The 20,604-nt window shown below is 42.4% G+C and overlaps 1 protein-coding gene across 1 annotated transcript; it reads left to right on the forward strand.

The window, feature by feature from the left end:
* The first annotated feature begins 3,271 nt into the window (after positions 1-3,271).
* Positions 3,272-20,552, forward strand: gas6 (growth arrest-specific 6). The gene is made up of 15 exons (XM_049600440.1): positions 3,272-3,767; positions 4,001-4,161; positions 6,512-6,536; positions 6,641-6,703; positions 10,056-10,178; positions 11,240-11,359; positions 12,967-13,089; positions 14,189-14,310; positions 14,482-14,600; positions 15,275-15,464; positions 15,558-15,722; positions 16,434-16,602; positions 16,816-16,955; positions 17,037-17,238; positions 18,529-20,552. The coding sequence occupies exons 1-15, from the start codon at positions 3,692-3,694 to the stop codon at positions 18,678-18,680; spliced, it is 1,950 nt and encodes a 649-aa protein (XP_049456397.1). The 5' UTR covers positions 3,272-3,691; the 3' UTR covers positions 18,681-20,552.
* Positions 20,553-20,604: the final 52 nt, after the last annotated feature.

Consider the following 20,604-nt stretch of genomic DNA (forward strand, 5'->3'; position numbering starts at 1 on the left):
TGGTGGGCATACATTAACAGGTGTTGGGTGAGCGGTCTGTCTGTAACCAGCCGCACAACTTCAAAGAAACACTGATTTGTAACGTGAAACTGCTTTGGTCAGTGTTTTTACTGGTTTTAATCCCTTGGTCTGTTTGTTCTGGAGACGAAAAGACTTACGTAGATAATTCAGCTCCCAGTAAAAACCTCCTTAGCAATGAACACTGAAAGGAATATTAATAGGGAGAAGTTTCAGCAATCTGCAACCCTCACCGCTAGATGCCACTAAATCCCCCTAAATCTTAGACACTGCTCCTTTAATATAGCCTGCAGCAAATTCTTCTTATTATTTTTTGTAAACAACTTTTTAACATTTTTTCCCACACACCACACTCTATCAGAACTAATTTAACATTGCATCTTGGTTTTTCACTGTGATGAGCAGCACAGATCTATCAAATACTCAACACCCTGCATGATAAAAGAGAATAGCTGAACCCATGTGACACCCGATGATCTAATGGCCTGGACGGAGAGATGGAAATTCAGAGGAAAAGCACATCAGTCAGCAAAGAGGACTGACGAGGGCTGAACGGTTGAGAAATTAAATAATGAAAGTAGGAAAGGGAACTAACACAGATTTTAGGTCATCTAAAATTCGGGAAAAACACAACAGAAAGACAAATTATTTGGCAAAAGAAGATATGGGTTTAAAATAAACTGTTGGGAAAGTTTCTTATGATGCATACTGCTCAGTCAGCACAATTTAAGTGGAGGAAGAAGCTCCCAGATCCTTAATGTCGTACTTATTAGTAAAACAACAATTTAAAAGTACTAGATTACAAGAAAAAATCCTGCATTCAAAATCATACCTAAGTAAAAGTATATCTGTATTATTAGCATTGTATACCTTATAATAAAAGTAAACATTATTCAATATGCAGAATGGTCCATTGCAGATACAATTGTGTTGTTAGATTAGTGTCATTCGTGCAAGAACTTTACATCCTGTTGGGTAGTTTAATCTAACAACTTATAATTTTATGAAAAGTGGATTTGATAATGCCAACTGTTTACCCAGCAGTATATTAATTAATTCAAAAACGTAAACTTACCGTTACCAGCTGCAACATTAAAGGGGTGTACACATTAATGTATCACTGAGTATAATCCAGTCATGTAATATACATGATTCTGAAGCTGGCCATTCTGTCTGGTCGAAATTAATAAATTTTAAACATTTGAAGATCCACTCATTACTAAAAGTCTGCTTCATCCAAGAGAGACAAAAAGTAACTAAAGTAATGGTCAAAGTTGTCACATTGAAGTTTAAGGTGTGCTGATGGATCCATGTCATCAACTCATACTTTGAGTAACAATACAATTTAATGTGCCACCTTAAAAGTTGGCCCATTAGTTAAGGTTGGGGTTTTTTTTCGACTCCAGCTGCTGCAAGAGGCAGCAAAACATCCTTTCATTTTATGGCTATAGTTTACTAATGTAAAACTTGCCACAGTATGAACAGTGGTTACAAATCCAGCCACAGCTCAGCTCTGAGCAGAGTGACCGTCCTCTATTGACCAATCAATGGACTGCAGTGTTCACAGCTCCACCTTTTAGGACCAGATCTGTGTGCTTGGTACCCCAACAGAGGGGTGACCAAAAATGGGGGATGGTACAATATGGTTCCATTGGTACCATCCACAACTTTTCACAGTCTAAACGGAAAAAATGTGTACTGAACTGAACTGAACCGTATCGTACTGCTCGGTGGAAATGGGGCTTAGGGGCTATACACATGCTGCACCTTTAACTGCCTGGAAAACGCAAGTTTGCATGCTTGGCGCTACTTTTGTTCCTTTTTTGAGCCAGCTTTCATGAGAGTGGCGGCAGGTTGCGTCTGAGGTTGCTAAGCAGTCTTTACAGTCACCATATCATAGCCTATTTACCTCAGATCCTGAGTGCAGGGCTGATTTTCTTCCAGGCGCTGCATATCACTCATGGGACAGATGAAAAGCTCTGGCAGATCTGCACCAAAAAGATCACCTTTTCAATGTTTACCACAGACTGATATTTACCAAAGAAGGGAAAGGTATCTGTCAGCTGTGATTGGTTGGTCCTCGTCACATGACATGCGGTGTGCGCTGCTTTGTTTTAAAAGTTGAACTTCATTTATCTCGCAGTCGCAGTACAACTGTTTCACCCTGAAATATACTCAGGAACTAGCCTGAGTGTCAGACCAAAGCTCCCAGAACCTTCAGTCTGACATCGCCTCCATTGATGGCGATTTACAAGGGGGAGGGAATTTGATTTTTCCCTAACCAATCAGTAGAGATCAACGACTCACCCAGAATCTGACGTCATTAGTATCCATGCCTCGGGGGTGCCGAAAACAAGCGAGCATTGCCCATTTAAAATGTCTACGTCGTCGTACACGCTCAGCTGCGTCACTGTTAAATCCAGTTTAGCAGCTTCCTTAATTTGGTCCTCCATTAACGCGAGTAGTGGCGAAATACCTCGATAGCATCGTTAATGTGGTCTGTAGGATCTGTAGCGGTCGCCATTGTTGCTATCCTCACCAGTTACCCACCAGCGCACAGCTTGACATCAGCGTGGCGCTGATTGGCTAATCGCTAGACCCACCCCCACCCCCAGCGTTCATTGGTCCTTCCATCATTTGGAATAGATAAATCGCTAATTCATTGCAGTATGCCAGACCAGAGATGCAAGCCTACTCGGTTGAGTGGGCAGGGTCTATGGTCTGGAACCAGGCTACTCAGGAACACAATCTCGAAAGGGGTCGCTCTAGCGTTTGAGTGCGTCTGCCACGCGGCTACATTGAAAACAATGAATTTTAGGGCGTAAAAAAACGCAGCATGTGTTTGGCCCCTTGTGTTGCACAAATGCCCTTAGTGGTTACATTGCGGCCTGTTTTGCGGCTGCCGGTTGCAGCCCTCTCACTCATTACTAGACCGATTTCAAAAGTTAATGTTACCATTAGTCATTGAGACACAAAACATGGGAAAATAGGGTCCAGGTTGAAAAATACCTAAGTTACCCTTTAAGTATCAGCCTATAAGATCTGAATACGTCTTCCACCAGAAGACAGTTTGATGATTAAAAACCATTGCTTACTTGTGAGCTGCTTTTTTTTTGCACCAACTTGTGTGATAATGCACACGCACGCACACGCACACACACACACACACACACACACACACACACACACGCGCGCGCGCTGAAGGAGGAGGGAGGGCTGCATCGCTACAAACTCCTGCCTGGCAGTGCCTGCACTTTTCAGAGCTACTCCCCCTCCTGAGGAAGCAGAGGCGTGCTGTCTTTCTCCGCAGAGAGGGGACTCGATCCGGCCAGAGAGGGCTCAAATAAGAGAGGAGGGTCAGAAATAAAGTACAGACCGCAATGGGGGACGAGCTGAACCGCAGAGAGACGAGGACGGTCGCTTAATCTGCCTGCGTTATGAACGATATGCGGGGGAAACACACGACAGTTTAGGTCGCAGTGATTTCACATCAAAAGACGTTAAGGACCAACGGTCGGAAGTACCTGAATACCTGCAGTGTGTTCCGCTCCAACATTAGCCTCGGCTCGGTGACATTGAGACACCGAGAGACACACAGGGTGTTTCGGGGTGCTACAAGACGGGACAGGAGGAGAAAGTTTCTCAAGCTTGGCGCAGACACAGCGGTGAAACAATGCGGCTGACCCCGACAAAGTGTCTCTCATCGGCAGCCCTGCTAATCCTGCTGGTTGTCCGCTGGTCCGACAGCAGTAAGTAAACAGTTACATGCTAGGTGGCTAAGCTAGCACGCTAAGTCCCCTTTGACATTTGTGTTGTGGCTGATGATGAGACATGTTAATAACGTCATTAACGGTGCTTTAACGCTGCATGTTTCGCAACCTTTGGCAGCCAACATGCTGCTTAAGTCCAGACTTGTTTGACCTTCTCTTATTCCCGTAGCTTAATTAATGTATTTCTTTGTGGGGGTGTCTTTCTATTTTAGTTTCGTTGTCTGCCCAAGAGGCGAACCAGTTTCTGAGCAGACACAGGAGAGCAAATCAAGTTTTCGAGGAGACGAAGCAAGGACACTTGGAGAGGGAGTGTGTGGAGGAAAAGTGCACCAAAGAGGAGGCCAGAGAAGTGTTTGAAAACGACCCGGAGACGGTGAGTATATTGTGGCACCACTGAAGTTCTGGTTTTCAGTCCAAGGTTGCGTACAGCAACCAAAACACAACCACAACACCACACCTTCCTCCACTGAGGCACTGCAGCACTATGAACTCCACTCAGCTACTCAAATCATTACCAGCTTAAATAGTTTTTGTCATTTAATTTAAAGAACATACAGCTGCAAGGTTGGTTGTTTACATCATGTTCATATTGACTGTAAATTGATGAATGTAATGCAACAGCAGACTAATGATTCATTGTCTGGGCTGCTGGTGTTCATGCTCCAATAAGTCCAGACAGCTGATAGCTGTCAGTGCACATATTATCCTCATGTCAAAGACTTGGCATGTTTTTTATTGTTTGTTTCTGCGACAGACATTGAGTCAGCGTGACTAAGCCTTCGTTTATGAAATAACACTGTCAGTGAAGACACAGCTATCCCTCCACCCCTCGTCATACATGTGTGCACACATAAACACACAGTCACTTGTTTTTTAACTTGGCTTAAATATATTAAGTTTGCTAAAATTTGGCCCTGCTTGGTGAGGTTCCTGCCAAATATGGGAGCCTCCATCTCTGTTCACAACATCTGTATCGCTGTATGTCTACACACGCCTGCTCTTAAATGTCCACACACTCACATGTGAATGATGCAAACAAACTCCTCTGGTCTCTTGGGAATGTGATTAGCTGCTTCCTGTTGAAGTTGGGGTGAGAAATGTGTTTCATTCATACACAGTAATGTGCATTGCCTCACTAATCTGTACAGCTGCACAGCTTCCACCCTCTTTTTCCATTTGGTGTTTACCAACAAACAAAATCCATCACACTATGTGCATACGGGAATCCTTACCGCAGATTAGTTCCCATTCTTCATTCATGACTGCACAGATTAGCCTTTCCATCCATGTGAATTCTTAAGCCTATTGAATGTATGTGCTGAATGTGCAGACAAGCTCCAGGCATATAAATTATGTAATGTGTCAGAAAACATGCAACGTGGGCTAGCAGACTTTTTCTCGCACTAATCATTGTGTGTGAACGTTACTTGGGTCATAGCATGGGCCATTTATAGTACAAACTCTTGCACAAACCCTTGTTAAGGAATTAGATGAAGTATTTCTTGGCATTGTTGTATGTTTTGTTTGTTTTAGGGCTTGATTTGTAAATCAGAGGTTTAGATAAAGTTTTAGCTGTTAGCACTGCCAACGCTGTGCTCCTCAACAATCGCTCTTACTCTTGAAGTTTTGCCATCGTGAATTGCAGCAGGCAAGGGACTGAATGAGGCAATCGATGAGTCAGAGATTACTCGTAAGATTAGCCAAATGGACAGACATGGAAGCTGAGGGAAGGAGGATTAAAGTGAAGTTGAGCTAGGTTCAGAGGAAAAGGTGAAGTCAGGTGACGTCCCCTCTAGTTTGAATCAGCTGGGCGCACATCACCATCACAAAAGCGTTTGTGTACCCGTAGTTTTCCATTGCGTGACACAAAGCTGCAGACTCATTCAAAGCTGCATTATTCATTCTCAAAGTGCCCATCTCTGACTCTGCATTTTCTCCTGCTGCAGCTTTCTGGCTCTGCAGAGAGAGGGTGTTCCTGGATATTTCTGATTATCTTCTGAGACACCCAAGTTGCTAGTGTCTTACTTGTTAAGTGAAAGTTAAGCAAACTAGTTCTGGGACCACACTTCATCTTAACCAAATGTGACTGTGACAGATCATTTGTTGCAGCACATCAGGGGTATAATCAGGCAATTATGCTGTGTAATATGTTCCTATCTTTAGCTGGCTTTTGTCTGGTAACTGATTCATACAAGAGATTTTTTTTTTCGCCTCATCTTGCTGCATCTGGGTCCTACTGCAGCAGAAGCTCTCTGAAGTCTGTGCCTCCAGAGCTAGTCTTTCCATTGGTAGATCATCCTCAAATTTTTGACCTACATGTGGAGGAGTACTGCAGCCAGGAGGCAAGATTGGATGCTGCTACTATAAGGAATGCAGAGAATTCTCAGGAAGCCTTTGGCAAAGGGCCGCACCCATTACAGAGAGGACACACAAAGATTACAGACAAATCATCGTAATTTCTCTCTTTGGACATAAAGCACACACCCACAGAGACACAAATGTCAAAATTAATGAGTGTTTATGAGCTTGTTTTCACTCCCTTCAGTATGAGCGCAGAGATCAGGCATGAAACGAAACCAAATCCTAGATTATGTCAAGTATTAGTGGAACCCCCCACTACTAATCGTAAGCATTTATTTAGATTATCTTGTTCTGTTTAGATTTTTGTTTATACGCCTACGTAACTTTATCCGTCTCTCTTCCATGTGTTTTTCCTGATGCAGGACTACTTCTATCCCAAGTATTTAGGTGAGTTATCCTCCTGACTAAAACTCTTCATCTCTACTCCTAACAGCCAGTTTGACTGATTATATGTTTATAATGTCTTTGCTTTCATTTTTGTTTGTGTGTAGCCTGTGTGGAGAAGTTTGGAGATGCTGAAAGGAAGAAACAGGATCTGGTTACATGTGTCCACAGTAAGTTTAATGTTCTCTTATCTGTCTACTGACTTAACTTTAGAGCTGGATGGCATACTGGTTGATAGGTGTCTTTTTCTTACCTCTTCATTCTGTCTCTCTTTTCACTGTGAAAGTTTTATTACATCCAAGCAGAGGCACTTAGTTGTAGTGTAGGGTTGGGCTGCACTGCAGTATCACCACACTGCATCACCCTCAGGCACACGCTCTCTAAGCAGAAAAGGAAACAGAGGGAAGGATGATGAAAAGGTGCTTAATTTCTTCGGCAACTGCAGGTCAGTTGTTGCAGCGTGACACACCGGACTAATGCTGTGACTTTGAAGAAGCCTCAGTGTGCTACATGTGCGTGAGCCCAGGTATCCATGAGTAATATTGCAGCACTCTGCCACAGTGATGCTGCAGATTGGTGAATGAGCGGCACACCCCTTCAGTCGTCACTCGCTCACTTGCTCTCCCTCTCTGGTTGACTGCACCAGCATCTTCGTGAGCCAAGCCGGAAGAGTGACGTGGAAAAAAAAAAGTCTGACGTGTGTGAAGCGCAGGATTCCTGCTGCATCAGGATACAAGAGACCGACCCGGCTTTACTGCTATTGGCTGAGGAGGCTCGGGGGGGTTTCCATGACTCAGCTGCAGCATCATGACAAGGCAGCTCACCACCTATCTCGCTCTCACCACTCCTCTCTTTTTCTCTCTCACGCTGCAAATCTGTGCCCATCTGTCTCCTGCAGACTAGTAGTGGGTGGTATACCAGTATCAAAGCAGATCATGACATTCCTCTTATTCCATTTATGGACTATGTAAGACATGGGATTTTACAAACATGGCATGGTATGGAAAGCTACAGCTTCATATTTGCACATACCAAAAGCTGATTTCATTGTAAGCACAGCAGATGGTGTTTATTCTCCCACTCCCCCCTGTTTCTGTTCCTTTAGTCTGCAGTTTGCAAATGTTTTGTGAATTGCAGCAGAAAAATTAGAATCATTAAAAACACATCTTTTCTCCAGCATAAGTGACACAAATGGTTGCTGCTCTGTAAACTTTGGAGGGCTCATCTTAATCGTCACTGTAGTAGCCCACAGTGTGTGCTTTATTAAATGAAATTGAATTTATACATGCTGTCAAGGGACCTCTAAAATTTTAAGGAGGGAAACAAGTGTGGCTCCTGCCAGCTTATAGACCCCAACATATTACTGACCAGGGGCTTTGGTCTGATTCATTCATTAACTGCCTAAAGAAAAAGGCAAGCAACCTAAAGAAGCATGAGCTGATACTGCTAAAGATGTTTTCATATTTCTTTATCAATACTGTTTACTATTTGGTTGCAAGTTACTTTGACTCAAATGAAACAACACTTGAAGGTAACGGTTGCCAGGTGGCCACTGGTAATTATTTTGAGAAACTGTCAACCAGTTCTTGGCCTTTGGTTGCCATCAGTGGCATTAACACAGAAAATAGCGACAGCAAACAGCAAAACGTGCACCGAAAAATATATAATTTTTTACTTTTCGTTGCATTGGGAATATTTAAATATTGATGTTAGAGTGACAATGCTGCAGGTGACAGTGCTGCATGTACTTTGGTGCATTTACTCGGGTAAGCGTGGCAGGGTTGCTACGGTATGCGATTTTCAAGGTATGCTAACTGTCTCAGGAATTATCACGGAATACGGTAATACACATTTAGTGTTTCCGTTATAATGACCCCTAAAGGAATGAAAACAGAAGGGCTTTTGTTTTTGGAACGAACACTTCATTAATATTGAAAGTTAAAACCCTGTTTTTACATGAAAGTATGGGTAAAAAGTCTGACAGGTGGGGAGTAAAGGAGATGCAGGTGAGATTCTCCATTGTTGCGTTTATTATAATTGTTTTTTAAAATTTTTAACTTAACATAAAATCAGTGTCCGATGGTTTTGTTTTCAGTAGGCTAAAGTGACACTAACAGTATTTTATACATCATGTGTACTTGCACACTTTACATTTCAGAGAGAATATATCAGACTTTTTTACATTATTGCATCATCAGTTTGGAAAAAAAGTGACCCAAGTGAATGGTATAACATGATATCAGGACATTTTATTACGTTGTCGTTCAAGTTACAACATGATTGTTGTATTAATTTATTTATTTGATTTAACAGGGACAGTGCACAGCTACTTAGCTGCACCAGAGTTAGCTGTAGGCTAATTTTCATCTGTAGTCCCTGGGCAGGAAACATAGAGTTACAGCTTCAGCAATAACAACAGCAAGACAACACAACATCATATCATTACAATAAATAAAAGTAGCAACAACAATAAAACTACAACATTAAGATAGAACAAGATTTCATGGTGTTAGATCCAGTGTTTGAGTTGATGTGTGATGGGCGCATGATGGGGTTGATTTTAGCCGTGATTTCATCCTAAATTTAAAGCCAACAAAGCTGTTGTACTGTCTTATCTCACTTGGTGCTGAGTTCCAATAGTTTGCAATAGATTGGTTGAGTTATTAAATGATTAGTTGAGTTGATTACATGATTTGGTTTTTTACTACATTTTCGATCAGGCTAAGTGCAAATTTTATTACATTTTCATTATTACATAATGTCATCATCTTGTTTATTGTGAGAACGTCTAGAACGGTGGGGGATGTAATTGTTAGTTGTTTAGTTGTCTTGGTGATTCTGCTGTCAACGTGCACGTGCCAAAACTCTGACAGATTATATGTGAAACATTGATATAACCCCAGTCACTGGAAGCACTGGACGCTTCACCAGTGAAATGAAGGTATTTTTATCTACAATCTTGTACATCATCCAGTAAAACAGTTGTCTTTGTTTTTCACATGTGAGCTTATCTCTCTCCTGCTCCCTTCATTCTCTCCACACTGTCCTGTTCTCTGCCTGAACTCCAGCTAACATGCCCAGACTTGTCGAGCAGTCAGACTCCACTTCTAGGAAAAGGAAAGTGCACGGGGAGAGAAAAAATTTACACATGTGCTCGCTTACACAAGCTGAGAGTGAAAGAGAGGGCACAAGTGAAAATATAGGAATAACAGAACAAACACACACACAAAAAAACCAGAACAGAGAGGTTGAATTTCAATTTGATCTTGTTTTTTGTGAGGTGGAGGACAGGTATGCTGGGAAGGACAGAATTAGGGCATCTCCTGCAGGAGGGCTTAGCCAGCATTAGGCTATTTATATTGAACTCCTGATATGCAGAACATAAGAGATGCCCTTCCTCTGTCTGGTGTCAGTATACAGTTACACTCACTGTATGCATCCGCTTTGCAGACTCAATCTTAAAGCAATAATAACTCTTCCTCCCTCTGTATCTGTCTGTATTTGCTTTTCTCTCGCTTGTAGATATTCCAGACCAGTGCTCTCCTTCTCCCTGTAATGCCAGAGGTACGGTGCGCTGCGAGGACAAAAAGGGCGACTTCCTATGTCACTGTTTCACCGGCTGGACAGGAGCCAGATGCGAAAAAGGTACAGTCATAGCATGGCAAGTGAGAGAGGACATATATATAGGTGGACACTCTGTGCTAGAGCTCAGCAGAGGTTGAATTTTTGCACCGTCATTCAGTGTCACATCAAGCATCTCTGGGTAGATATAGTCTCAGTGACCTTGAGTCTGACAGCCAACTCCTGTCACGTCCACAGATACAAAGATGAGGCTTCCCGTCACTTTCATCGTCATATTACTGTCAAATATTTTCATTGTTTCTCATCATGTTGATGTGAATGGTGTTTTATTTTGACCTCCCAATTCTTTTCCAGTGTTTCTGTTTCAGTTTTATGTTACAATTGAAACAGTTGTTGTTGACATGCCTCTTCAACATCCAACTGCTGCTGCTGCTATTAATGATGTGTGAATGGTGTGTCAGGTCAATATGAGCTGCATGTACGGGAACTCTCAACACCAATCTATTTGTCTCATCAGAGGTCAAAGCTAGTTACTGTGTATAAATATGAGGGGGAGGCTTGTGCTGAAACTCAGAGCAAGGGTTGCACTTTTATAAGGGAAATGTAACAAATATTAAGTGTACAAGCAGGAACTGGAAAACACACATAATTTATACAGACACACTGTGAGGGAGAAGGGAACATGTTGATTTATGGCACGGCCACCATTCCACACATTTCCACTGTGACTCATCCTGCCACCTTACTGTGAGAGGAAACCAAAACAGATTCAGTTTGACTCGGTCTGAGCCTTTTCCACTTGACGACCGCACTCCTCCTAAACACTCGGCTGCAACACTCAGCTGCAATGACATAGTGTGTCAGTTATTTGTGAGGCGTTTGACAAAGTACAAATTCATAGGACATTTAAGTGAGTTTTTCAAACTGTATCAAGTCTCACGCTGTGGGCTCCTACTCCAAAACTTTAAAATTAAACATTAAGAATTGGTTACATTAAGCACAGCATGATCATCCTGAATTACTATGGGAAATTTCAACACAAGCCAAGGAGCCTAATGCTCCTCACAGCCTATGATGATGTTTTTCCTGCCTGCATGTTGACTGTACCACCGTCCTATTTGCAGATGTCGACGAGTGCAGCAAAAGGAACGGAGGGTGTGACCATGAGTGCAACAACACTATGGGCAGTTACCGCTGCTCCTGTCACGAAGGCTACATGTTGGTAGGACGCCACATGTGTAACGGTAAGCACGTCATCTGACAACTGGAACATGTCAATACTGTAGCTGCAAATAACACTTCAGTCTGTATTTTAACTGTTATTACCCACCTCAAACTATAAAAATAGATATTACTTCTGCAGGTATTCTTGTATGAATATTTTTAATTATTCACAAGGATTTAAAACATGAGATTTTTTCTATTTGAGGCCCCTTTAGTAATCCAGTGGCAGTGATGTTCTGTCTTGTGGCATAATTCTCTTTGTAAGACCCTTTGATAGGTCCAACATTTCACTGTGGCCACAAAAAGTTACTCTGTGGCCACCAAATATCTCCTGTAGGTGACCTTCTTTGGCCCCCAAGTTTGATCAGGTCTCTGAGAATTAGACTCTAGCACTTTTTACACAGAGATTGCATGATAGGGCAGCTACAAAGTCCATTTGTCACACTGCCCTTTCTTTTTAACACAGAATCAAACAATGGCTGCATCATGTTGCCTCAGTTTGTGATTTTAGATAGCATGCTGGCATTCCAGAGACAAATAAAGGCATGATGTGTAACACAATAGCATCGGCCTTTAGTGTGACATACAACATACGTGTCATCAGCACTTTTTAAACAATAACAGTGGCATAACATGCTACTAACAATCATTTACTGTCCTTGTTAAATGGTCTCATTGTCTCCCTGATTTGCGGACATTTTGGCTGCTGTTCTTCTTTGCGTTAGCTGCGAACTGCTACTTGCTGCTTTTTAAATCTCCTGGCAGTGGGTCGCACCCTTAACACATCGTCAAAACATCACACCTGTCCCATCCATGGTACTGTCCTGCTGGCTGTCCCTTTACACAGATGTCCATTTGGCACGCTGCCCCCCCCCATTGTGCAGCCATACCTTTTATAAAGACCGGTGAGGCAGAATAATGGCGCGATACTCCTGCCTTTAACAGGCAGTGTAAAAGGGGCTTTTGTATCTCAATGAGATTACCTTTGTAAATAAAGGTTAAATTAAAAAAAAAAGAAAAAGCTCCATGCTGCGAGCCTTCGCCAGCACAACATTACAGTTCTATAAACATCCTGATTCATTCATTCTTTGAAGACAGCAAACAGAACTTGTGGCCTGCTAGCTACCGATATGAATAATGGTTTTTACTAAGCCTACTCAAATTTAGTGTGTACAGTCTCTAAACATTGTGTCCTTGGTGTAAATATTTATTTCAGTGTGACGTAGTGTCAATGAGTGCTGAACATGCCCATACTGTATGTACGGTATGATGTTGACACTCAATTTGAAACAATCGGTCTGTTGTCCTAATTTTAAAGCTGCTTTGGGGTTAGATTTATTATCGAGGTCATTTTGATTCAAGTGGTTAATCAATCAGGACCAGATTTTACGAGCATCTGTCTTGTGGCTGATTTTAATTTCCCAGTCCTCAAATTAATCCAAATTAATTTTAGGTGTCTGGTGTCTTTTCCTGACCCATTTTATTCCTGACACTGATGAGCAAAAGTACAGACAACCTTGTCCGATCATGTCCTTCCAGCTGAGGAGTCGACTTTATAGGCTTCCCGATTCTGTGAATTTCCACCAGACGTTGACCCGTCCGGCTGACCACATTTTGTGTCTTTCAGATGTGAACGAGTGTGAGGATCCAGGGGTGTGTGGAACAGCACGGTGCGAGAATAAGGAGGGCAGCTACGATTGTTTGTGTGACATCGGATACGTCTACGACAATGAAACCAAGAGCTGTGTTGGTGAGCCTGTACACACACACACACAAGCAGATGCACGAAGACACACAAACACACACACTGTCACGAGAACTGACTGAGGAGCAGCTTCACCCTCAGCAGGACCTGATGCAGCTGTGTTGTGGGGTCAGGAAAGGAATGCAAAGACATTGGGAGAAATTCAGTATAAGTAGGTAACAGGTCACCGTCTCCATTTCAGGGGGAAAATACACAGACTCACCCTGTGGTTCACCTTCGTTTGGTACACACTGTTACATCCATAGTGTCTTTTTGATTTCAAATATGATAAAAACAGATATAAATGCCAAATAGATGAGGTAAAGCTAAAATGCAGTACTCAGAATTTGCAAACACAGAAGACATGTAATAGCTTTGCAGGATAGAAAAGTGTTTCCCATTTTTCAGACTCATCTTTAGTGCTTCTCCTTTAAACATGCAGGGATTTAAAAACACATTGACAGCAGCATCACCAAGCCAAATCTCAAGATGTACAAATATGATATTGTATACCATATGTCAAGCAGTGTTTATCTTGATTTTCTGAGGGGGCATTGCTCAACACACATTTATACTCAAGGAACGGATGGATGTTGAAGTCCAAAAACATGCTGTCTTGGTATTTAATAAGATAACACAACAAGATAAGTAACCACAACATCAGGTCTGTTGGTAAAACCTAGAATAAGAATTCACAGATCTAAACCAAAGTCATTAATCACTCTGTGACATGCACTGTTTTGCTCCGCAGTGGAAACCAGACTTTTCATAACCTCAGTGTCCCTCCTCTGAGAATTAACGTTTATTATAGCCAACCTTCTCATGGCCATGTAAGGTCGTACACGGAGCAGGAAGATACCACCCACTCAATGTCAAAGACCTCTTGACTCAAGTGTTGTTTGCATTCCCTGATATGTTGACAGGAAAGACATGCGATACTTGTCTTAATGCTTGTAGGACTGATGTTTTGAAAGTTTCGACTAATTCCTCCACTGATGGGACTCTGATAACTTCATGAACTCTGACTCTCTGATTCTCTGTAATCCTTTATGCCTCACTTATGATTTTCATCTCTCCTTCTCTTTTACTTCTACCTGCCCTTCAGATGTGGATGAGTGTGAGGCACGTGTGTGTGCAGAGGAGTGTCTGAACACTCCTGGGAGTTTCCGTTGCTTCTGTGATGGTCGTCAGGGCATGAAGCTGGGCCAGGACCTCAGGAGCTGTAAGGTGAAATACATAAACTGTGGCAAAAATATTAACTCTCACCTTTGTTGTTAAATGTAAACTACATTCTTGATTAGTTAAACCATTTCAGATGAGTCAAGCTTTAAACACCCAAATGGTTCTAATAAAGGGGCAGCGTGCATTATCTCAAGTTTTCTTTTTGTGTTTGCATAGTCGATAACTCCCTGTATGTCGCCGTCTCTGAAGAGGAACTCTCGCTCCCTCTACCTGGGCCGCATGTTCAGCGGCGTGCCGGTGGTGAGGCTGCGTTTCCGCCGGAGGATTCAAACTGGGTGAGAGACTTGTGTTTTGATGCTCAACTCTCTCAGCTATTGTCTCCTAACAAAAAGATCACACCCTTTCTACATTTATACTCAACCATACAAGGCAGATAAATTATTAAATGGATCAATCACAACTCTTCAAATCCGCTGGCTGGTTCTGTTAAGACTGTTTGAGTTTCACTTATAGATGAGAAGACTTGTTTAAGTAAGTATTAAATTTTACTCTGGCACCAGACTATCCCAGTGCAGCCTGAGGAACTGCATGGAATTTAAGAAAAACTAAAATAATTTAGTTTTTACAAGCAATGAGCAGAAGCATAATACAGGCTTGTGGTTTTAATCAAAACCTGTTTCAGATTCTTTTTCACATTTTTTTATTAAAATAATACAGCAGGCTGAACGGTCCCTTTGTTTGATAATTTGTAAAAGTGTTTTCTTGTTACCATACATAGTCACTCTGTAAAGTTGTGGAAGCTAATTCTAAAAAATGTAAAATATTAGCTGGGAAAACACCGCCCTCTGTTTGAGTGCCAAGTGGAGAGCAGATAAAATTATTTTGGTCGTTCAAAGGAATTGTTTTTCTTCCTGCTCTTTTTCCTGTATTTTGTTTTTATTCACAATTATCTTCATCCTAAAACATACTTATTAAAATGCACACTCTGTCACTGCTCCCCACCCCCCAGCTTTTCTGCAGAGTTTGACTTCCGCACCTACGACCCCGAGGGGGTGATCTTCTTCGCCGGAGGTCACCTAAACAGCTCCTGGATCGTGCTGGCAATGCATCATGGGAAGCTGGAGCTGCAGCTGAAGTACGGCACAGTCAGCAGGGTCACCAGCAGCGGACCCATCGTCAATGACGGCCAGTGGAGAAAGGTTGGAGGATTTTGTCATGAACAGTGATACACTGATTTCCATTAGCTTCATCAGCTGATTGAACGCTCCTTAAATGTCTTGTTTTCTTCTCAGATCTCAGTGGAGGAGCAGGGGCGGAGTCTAGTGATTAAGATTGACAGGGAGGCCGTCATGAAGATCGCTGTAAATGGAGATCTGTTTACGTTAAAGAAGGGCATGCATGAACTCAACCTCACCGTGGGAGGAGTCCCTTTCAAAGAGGACGGCCTCATCAATCAGGTGTTTATTTGCATATGTTTATGTTTTTTTATGCCTCTGCGACGGCGACAACCGAGTCTGGAGGTGTTGTGTTTTGGGTTTTTTTGTCTGTCTGTCCCATTCTTGTAAAAGCAATATCTCAAGAGTGCCTAGAGGGAATTACCTCAAACTTTGCACAAACATTCACCTTGACTCAAAGATGAACTATTAGATTTTGGTGGTCAAAGTTCATAGGTCAAGGTCAGTGTGACCTCTCATCCATCCTGTTCTTGTGAAAGTGATATTTCCGAAACGCCTGGAGCAAATTTCTTTAAACTTGGCAAAAACATTCACTTGGACTCAATGATGAGTTGATTTGAATCTGGTGTTTTTGGCCGTAACTAAAGAGTTTTATAAACTATGACAAAAACTAACGATAAAATGATGAAGTGATGATGTTTTTTTATCCAAAAGGTCAAAGGTCACTGTGACTAATGTTCTGCAAAAACCCACAGTGTGTGTTTAATCTCCTGCTTCAGTACAGCAGGTTCGGTCCTGGAGGAGTGATTGAACAGACAGTAAACAATGCTCAGTGATAAAGTTCATGATCAGGACAGACATTGATGTAAACTGTAGTTTGACTAGTTGTTGGAGGCGTACAACTGTGAGGGGGGGGGGGGGGCTCTAGTAGTGAATATCTACTACAGAAAGAAGTTCCTTACATATTTCTCAACTGGTGCGATTATTATGCAGGTGAACCCCCGTCTGGACGGCTGTATGAAGGAGTGGAGGTGGTTGACTGGTGAAGATACGTCCATACAAGAAACCATTCGGTCCAATGACAACATGCAGTGTTTCAGCACCGAAGACCCTGGAGCATATTACCCCGGCACAGGCTTCGCCCTCTTCAACATCAGCTATGGTACAGTGTGTGCATGTGTGGGAGTGTTTTGCATTTCATGCCTGGGAATTGCACATCTTCTTCCTGAAGTAGTTAATCACAGTTTAATTTGTTTGGATGAATGTCAGTTAGCTCTTGTCATCGCCCACTCTTTTGTCAACAGTTTGCCTCATTTTGTTTGTCAATAAAGTTCATGACCTGCTGTTTTCTCACTTCGTGTTATCACCACTTCAGAATTGCAGAACCTGAGCGTACAGTTGATCCTGCGTCCCACCTCTGCAATCGGTGTGCTGTTTGCACTTGTTCACCAGGACAGAGTCCCTCTCTCCATCACTCTGGCCGACTATCATCCCGGCATGGATGAATGGAGAGATGTAAGTACTTGATAAAGCTCAGTCTGTATATGTTTTTTGCTGTGAGTTTGATCTCAAAACTGACCTTTTGTGTGTCTTCAGTTTGTTCTGGTATCTATAGGCGATGTCATCATTGCCAGCTCTCCTGCCCCCCTGTGTGATGGTGAGAGTCACGAAATCCAGGTGACGATCTCAGGCAACCAGACTCTGCTGCTGGTCGATGGAGAGTCTGGACGTAGTGAAGACACCGAAATTCCTCATGACCTGTTTTCCCAGTCCAGCACCTTTATAGGAGGCCTACCTGGTGAGGACACACACATTCATATACACATCTAGCCGGATGTTCTACATGCAGTACGTAGGGTTGTATTTGCACAGTATGCAGGAAAAATGCTAGTGGTGAAGGAACAGTACAGGCATGTAAAGCTGCCAGAGATTACTGTACATTCAGTTGGAAATGAAGGACTAGACCTGTCATGATAATGACGTTATCGCCATATTGTACAAATACGCGGATGTGACCTTGACTATTTGCTGACCTTGATATAGCCTGTTGTGTTTGTTTTACATAAAAACGCCACAAACATTTTAGCCAACATGATGTCAGAATAAACTGCAGGGTTTTCCTGACCATTAACCTCAGCAAGGTTATTCTTCCTCACCATCCTCGCCTTCTCGCGCGCACTTAAAAGGCGATACAGCTTTGATTACTGGTAGCTGGCAGTGGCAATTTTGCAGTGGGGAAGGCGCCGCTCTGATCAGTCCTGATGAAAATTTGCAGTCTATTAATTTCAAAAAGTTAGGCAAAGGGCTGCCTAAAGGTTGAAATGTAGCAACTCATACATACCATTTCTGAAGAAAAAGAGTGGCTTGATGGGGTGATAAATGTGTCAGCCCATACGATATTGCAGTAGGAAAGATGCGGATAATATTAGGCTTGTATTATCTCAGCCAGTGAATGATGATAAAAGGCGATTCCTGCAAAATTCCGAGTGAGTGGCAGCTGACTAAGTATTTCCCCAAACTGAAAAAGAACGCATAATAAAGATAGTCTTTTTCACCTTGATGAGAATTGTCATCTATATTTAAGAAAACCTTTAAGTGTTGGTTAAAGGAACGGTGTGTAGGATTTAGTGGCATCTAGTGGTGAGGTTGCAGAACTGAAACTTCCCTTGTGTGCTAAGCGTGTAGGCGAACTATGGTGGCTGACGCAATAACTCAAAAGGCCCTATCTGCAGCCAGTGTTTGATTTGTCCATTCTGGGCTACTGTAGAAGCGACATGGTGGACTCTGTGAAAGAGGACCCACTCCATATGTAGATATAAATGTCTTATTCTAAGATACAGAAAACACAACCAGTCTTATTTTCAGGTGATTATAAACTAATAAAAACATAGTTATGAATGTTATATTTAATATCTGCCAATAGATGCCCTCAAATCCTACACACTGGACCTTCAATGTGTTTGCTGAGACTGACTGATTCAACCCACTGACTAATACTGTTTCCATACTCATAGTTAGGTCAACATTCGGACACCCACACAGTCCATCTTTTTTTCTCGTCATCACGTGTTGTCATTTCTTCTCTCAGATGTTCCTCTGGTGTCCACGCTGGTGTCGGCACCCTACAGCGGCTGCATGGGGGTCAGTATTAATGGACAGTCTCTGGACTTGGACCAGGCCATCCATAAACACAACGACATCCGCTCACACTCCTGCCCCCTGCTGGACTCTCACCAGTGACCAGCGCACCAGTCTGCCAAAACTGATCCATACGCAGTTCATTGAGGCAATGGGGATTATTCCAATATATTTATAAAAGCTTTGACCAGTGGGGAGATGTTATAGATTGGAATGTAAAAAAAGAAAAAAAAAAAAAAGAAGGCTGGATCAGGTGTTGTGGTTCAGCTGGAGCCTTAGCCCAGGATCACCCTGTCCTTTTACTGTGATGACACTGCTGCCTAGAGGCATCTGCAGGGATTTTCACAGTATTCTGTCAGTAGTCAGCCAGAGAGCGATGTCCCCAGTACTAGGCAGAAGATACGGGAATAAATGCTGCACAACATTGCCTCAAAAACTGCCCATGTATCACAGCCTTGTAAGCCCGTAAGAACACGCAGGGCCTTATCTCGATCAATGTCCAGTGGCTGATCTTGGGTCAGCCTACTAAGCCTGGTGTCCTGTGCATAGATGCAGATGTGACTGGAACTTTGTAGGCAGACTCTTCGCTGCAGCGGTCATGTTGCTTACACCCAGTCCACCTAAGGCCCACGCTCACAGAGCTTGAAATAATCAAGTGCTCATGTAGAATCCGATGAAAACAACGGGGACCAGATAAATAGTCCTTCATCAGCTACCCCACTCAGAGAAAATGTGTGAATAGGTGCTTAGATCTGCATGAGTGACTTTAGGGGTTGATTGGGGACTAAATTTGCTCCTAACAAGCTGAATCCCCTCCGTCACCACAGCAGGGGTGGCGTGCTATTAGGCACAACTCTGTGTTCTGTAGACAACCTTGCACATCGTTGCAGGCAGGAATGGACTGCCTGCGAAGCCATTTTCTTGATTTGTTCTCGACTAAAGCAGCACTCCATGTCTTCCTGCAACTTTAAAAATCAACCATGTGCCTACAAAGAACAACCAACCCAAACTTCACAACAGCGTCCCTCCAGACAGGTGAATCATTTCACAAAGATGCAGTACTGTAACACACGAGCAGAGCTAATGCTTCTCTAAATGAAACGTTGTACTCATTGCAGTTAACACACTATGCATTATCCACCTGTGCATTTTGGAGTATCTTTTAAAGACCGACACCCTTCTGTCACTTTCACTTCTCGTCTGTCACTATCTTCGTCACAACGGCCCCTTCCTTCCCTCAGAATCACCCACTTACAGTTAAAACCTGCCATATACCGATCTGAGGATGATACGTTAGTCTCAGAAGCACAGGGAGACAAGAGGGGGCCCTCTCCATGTAGGAGAGAGTGAGCACTGCATCAAACGCACCAAACAAGCTACTGAGAGTAAAAAGAGTGCGCTGTAATATACTGAATATGTAAATAATGTGACTGTACAATGCTTTATAGAAGACAGAAAACAAAAACACTACCTTACGCTCACTGAGGTTTTCTGCACATTTATGTTGATCCAAAGTCAAACTGTAATCTGAGTCTCTCAGCTTCATCTGCTTCCTTAAAAAAATGTTTGAGCAACAAATGCGCAGTTATTTTCTTGAAATAGGAATCGTGAGACCGTGAGAGCAATAGCCAGGGATCAAAGTATCGTAACTCTTCAGTTTTTTTAAAATTTGATTTAATAGGTGCTGAGCAAATCAAAACACAATAAAAACAAAGAATGTCAGGAGCATTGTGACTGAGAATGCCAAAAGGGCTCCAGTGTTACTTTACTTCCCTCTGTAATGTATCATTTTCTAGTTTTTTGATGAATGAATGCCAGAATATAGAGCTTGACGAGTTATTGTTTTTTTTATTTTTATTATGTGTTGTATATTGAACTTGTCTTTAGTTTTCATTTTTCACTTTAACTGCCAGTATGTGTACAATACTGAGAGGAGTCTGCCTTTTGAGTTTTAACTTCCCTCAACAGTGAAAATCCTATTTAAAAAAAAAAAATAAAAGCAGTTGTATGAACATCATAGAGTAAA

Source organism: Epinephelus fuscoguttatus, linkage group LG2, assembly GCF_011397635.1.
Source record: "Epinephelus fuscoguttatus linkage group LG2, E.fuscoguttatus.final_Chr_v1".
In the NCBI taxonomy this organism is placed as follows: domain Eukaryota; kingdom Metazoa; phylum Chordata; class Actinopteri; order Perciformes; family Serranidae; genus Epinephelus; species Epinephelus fuscoguttatus.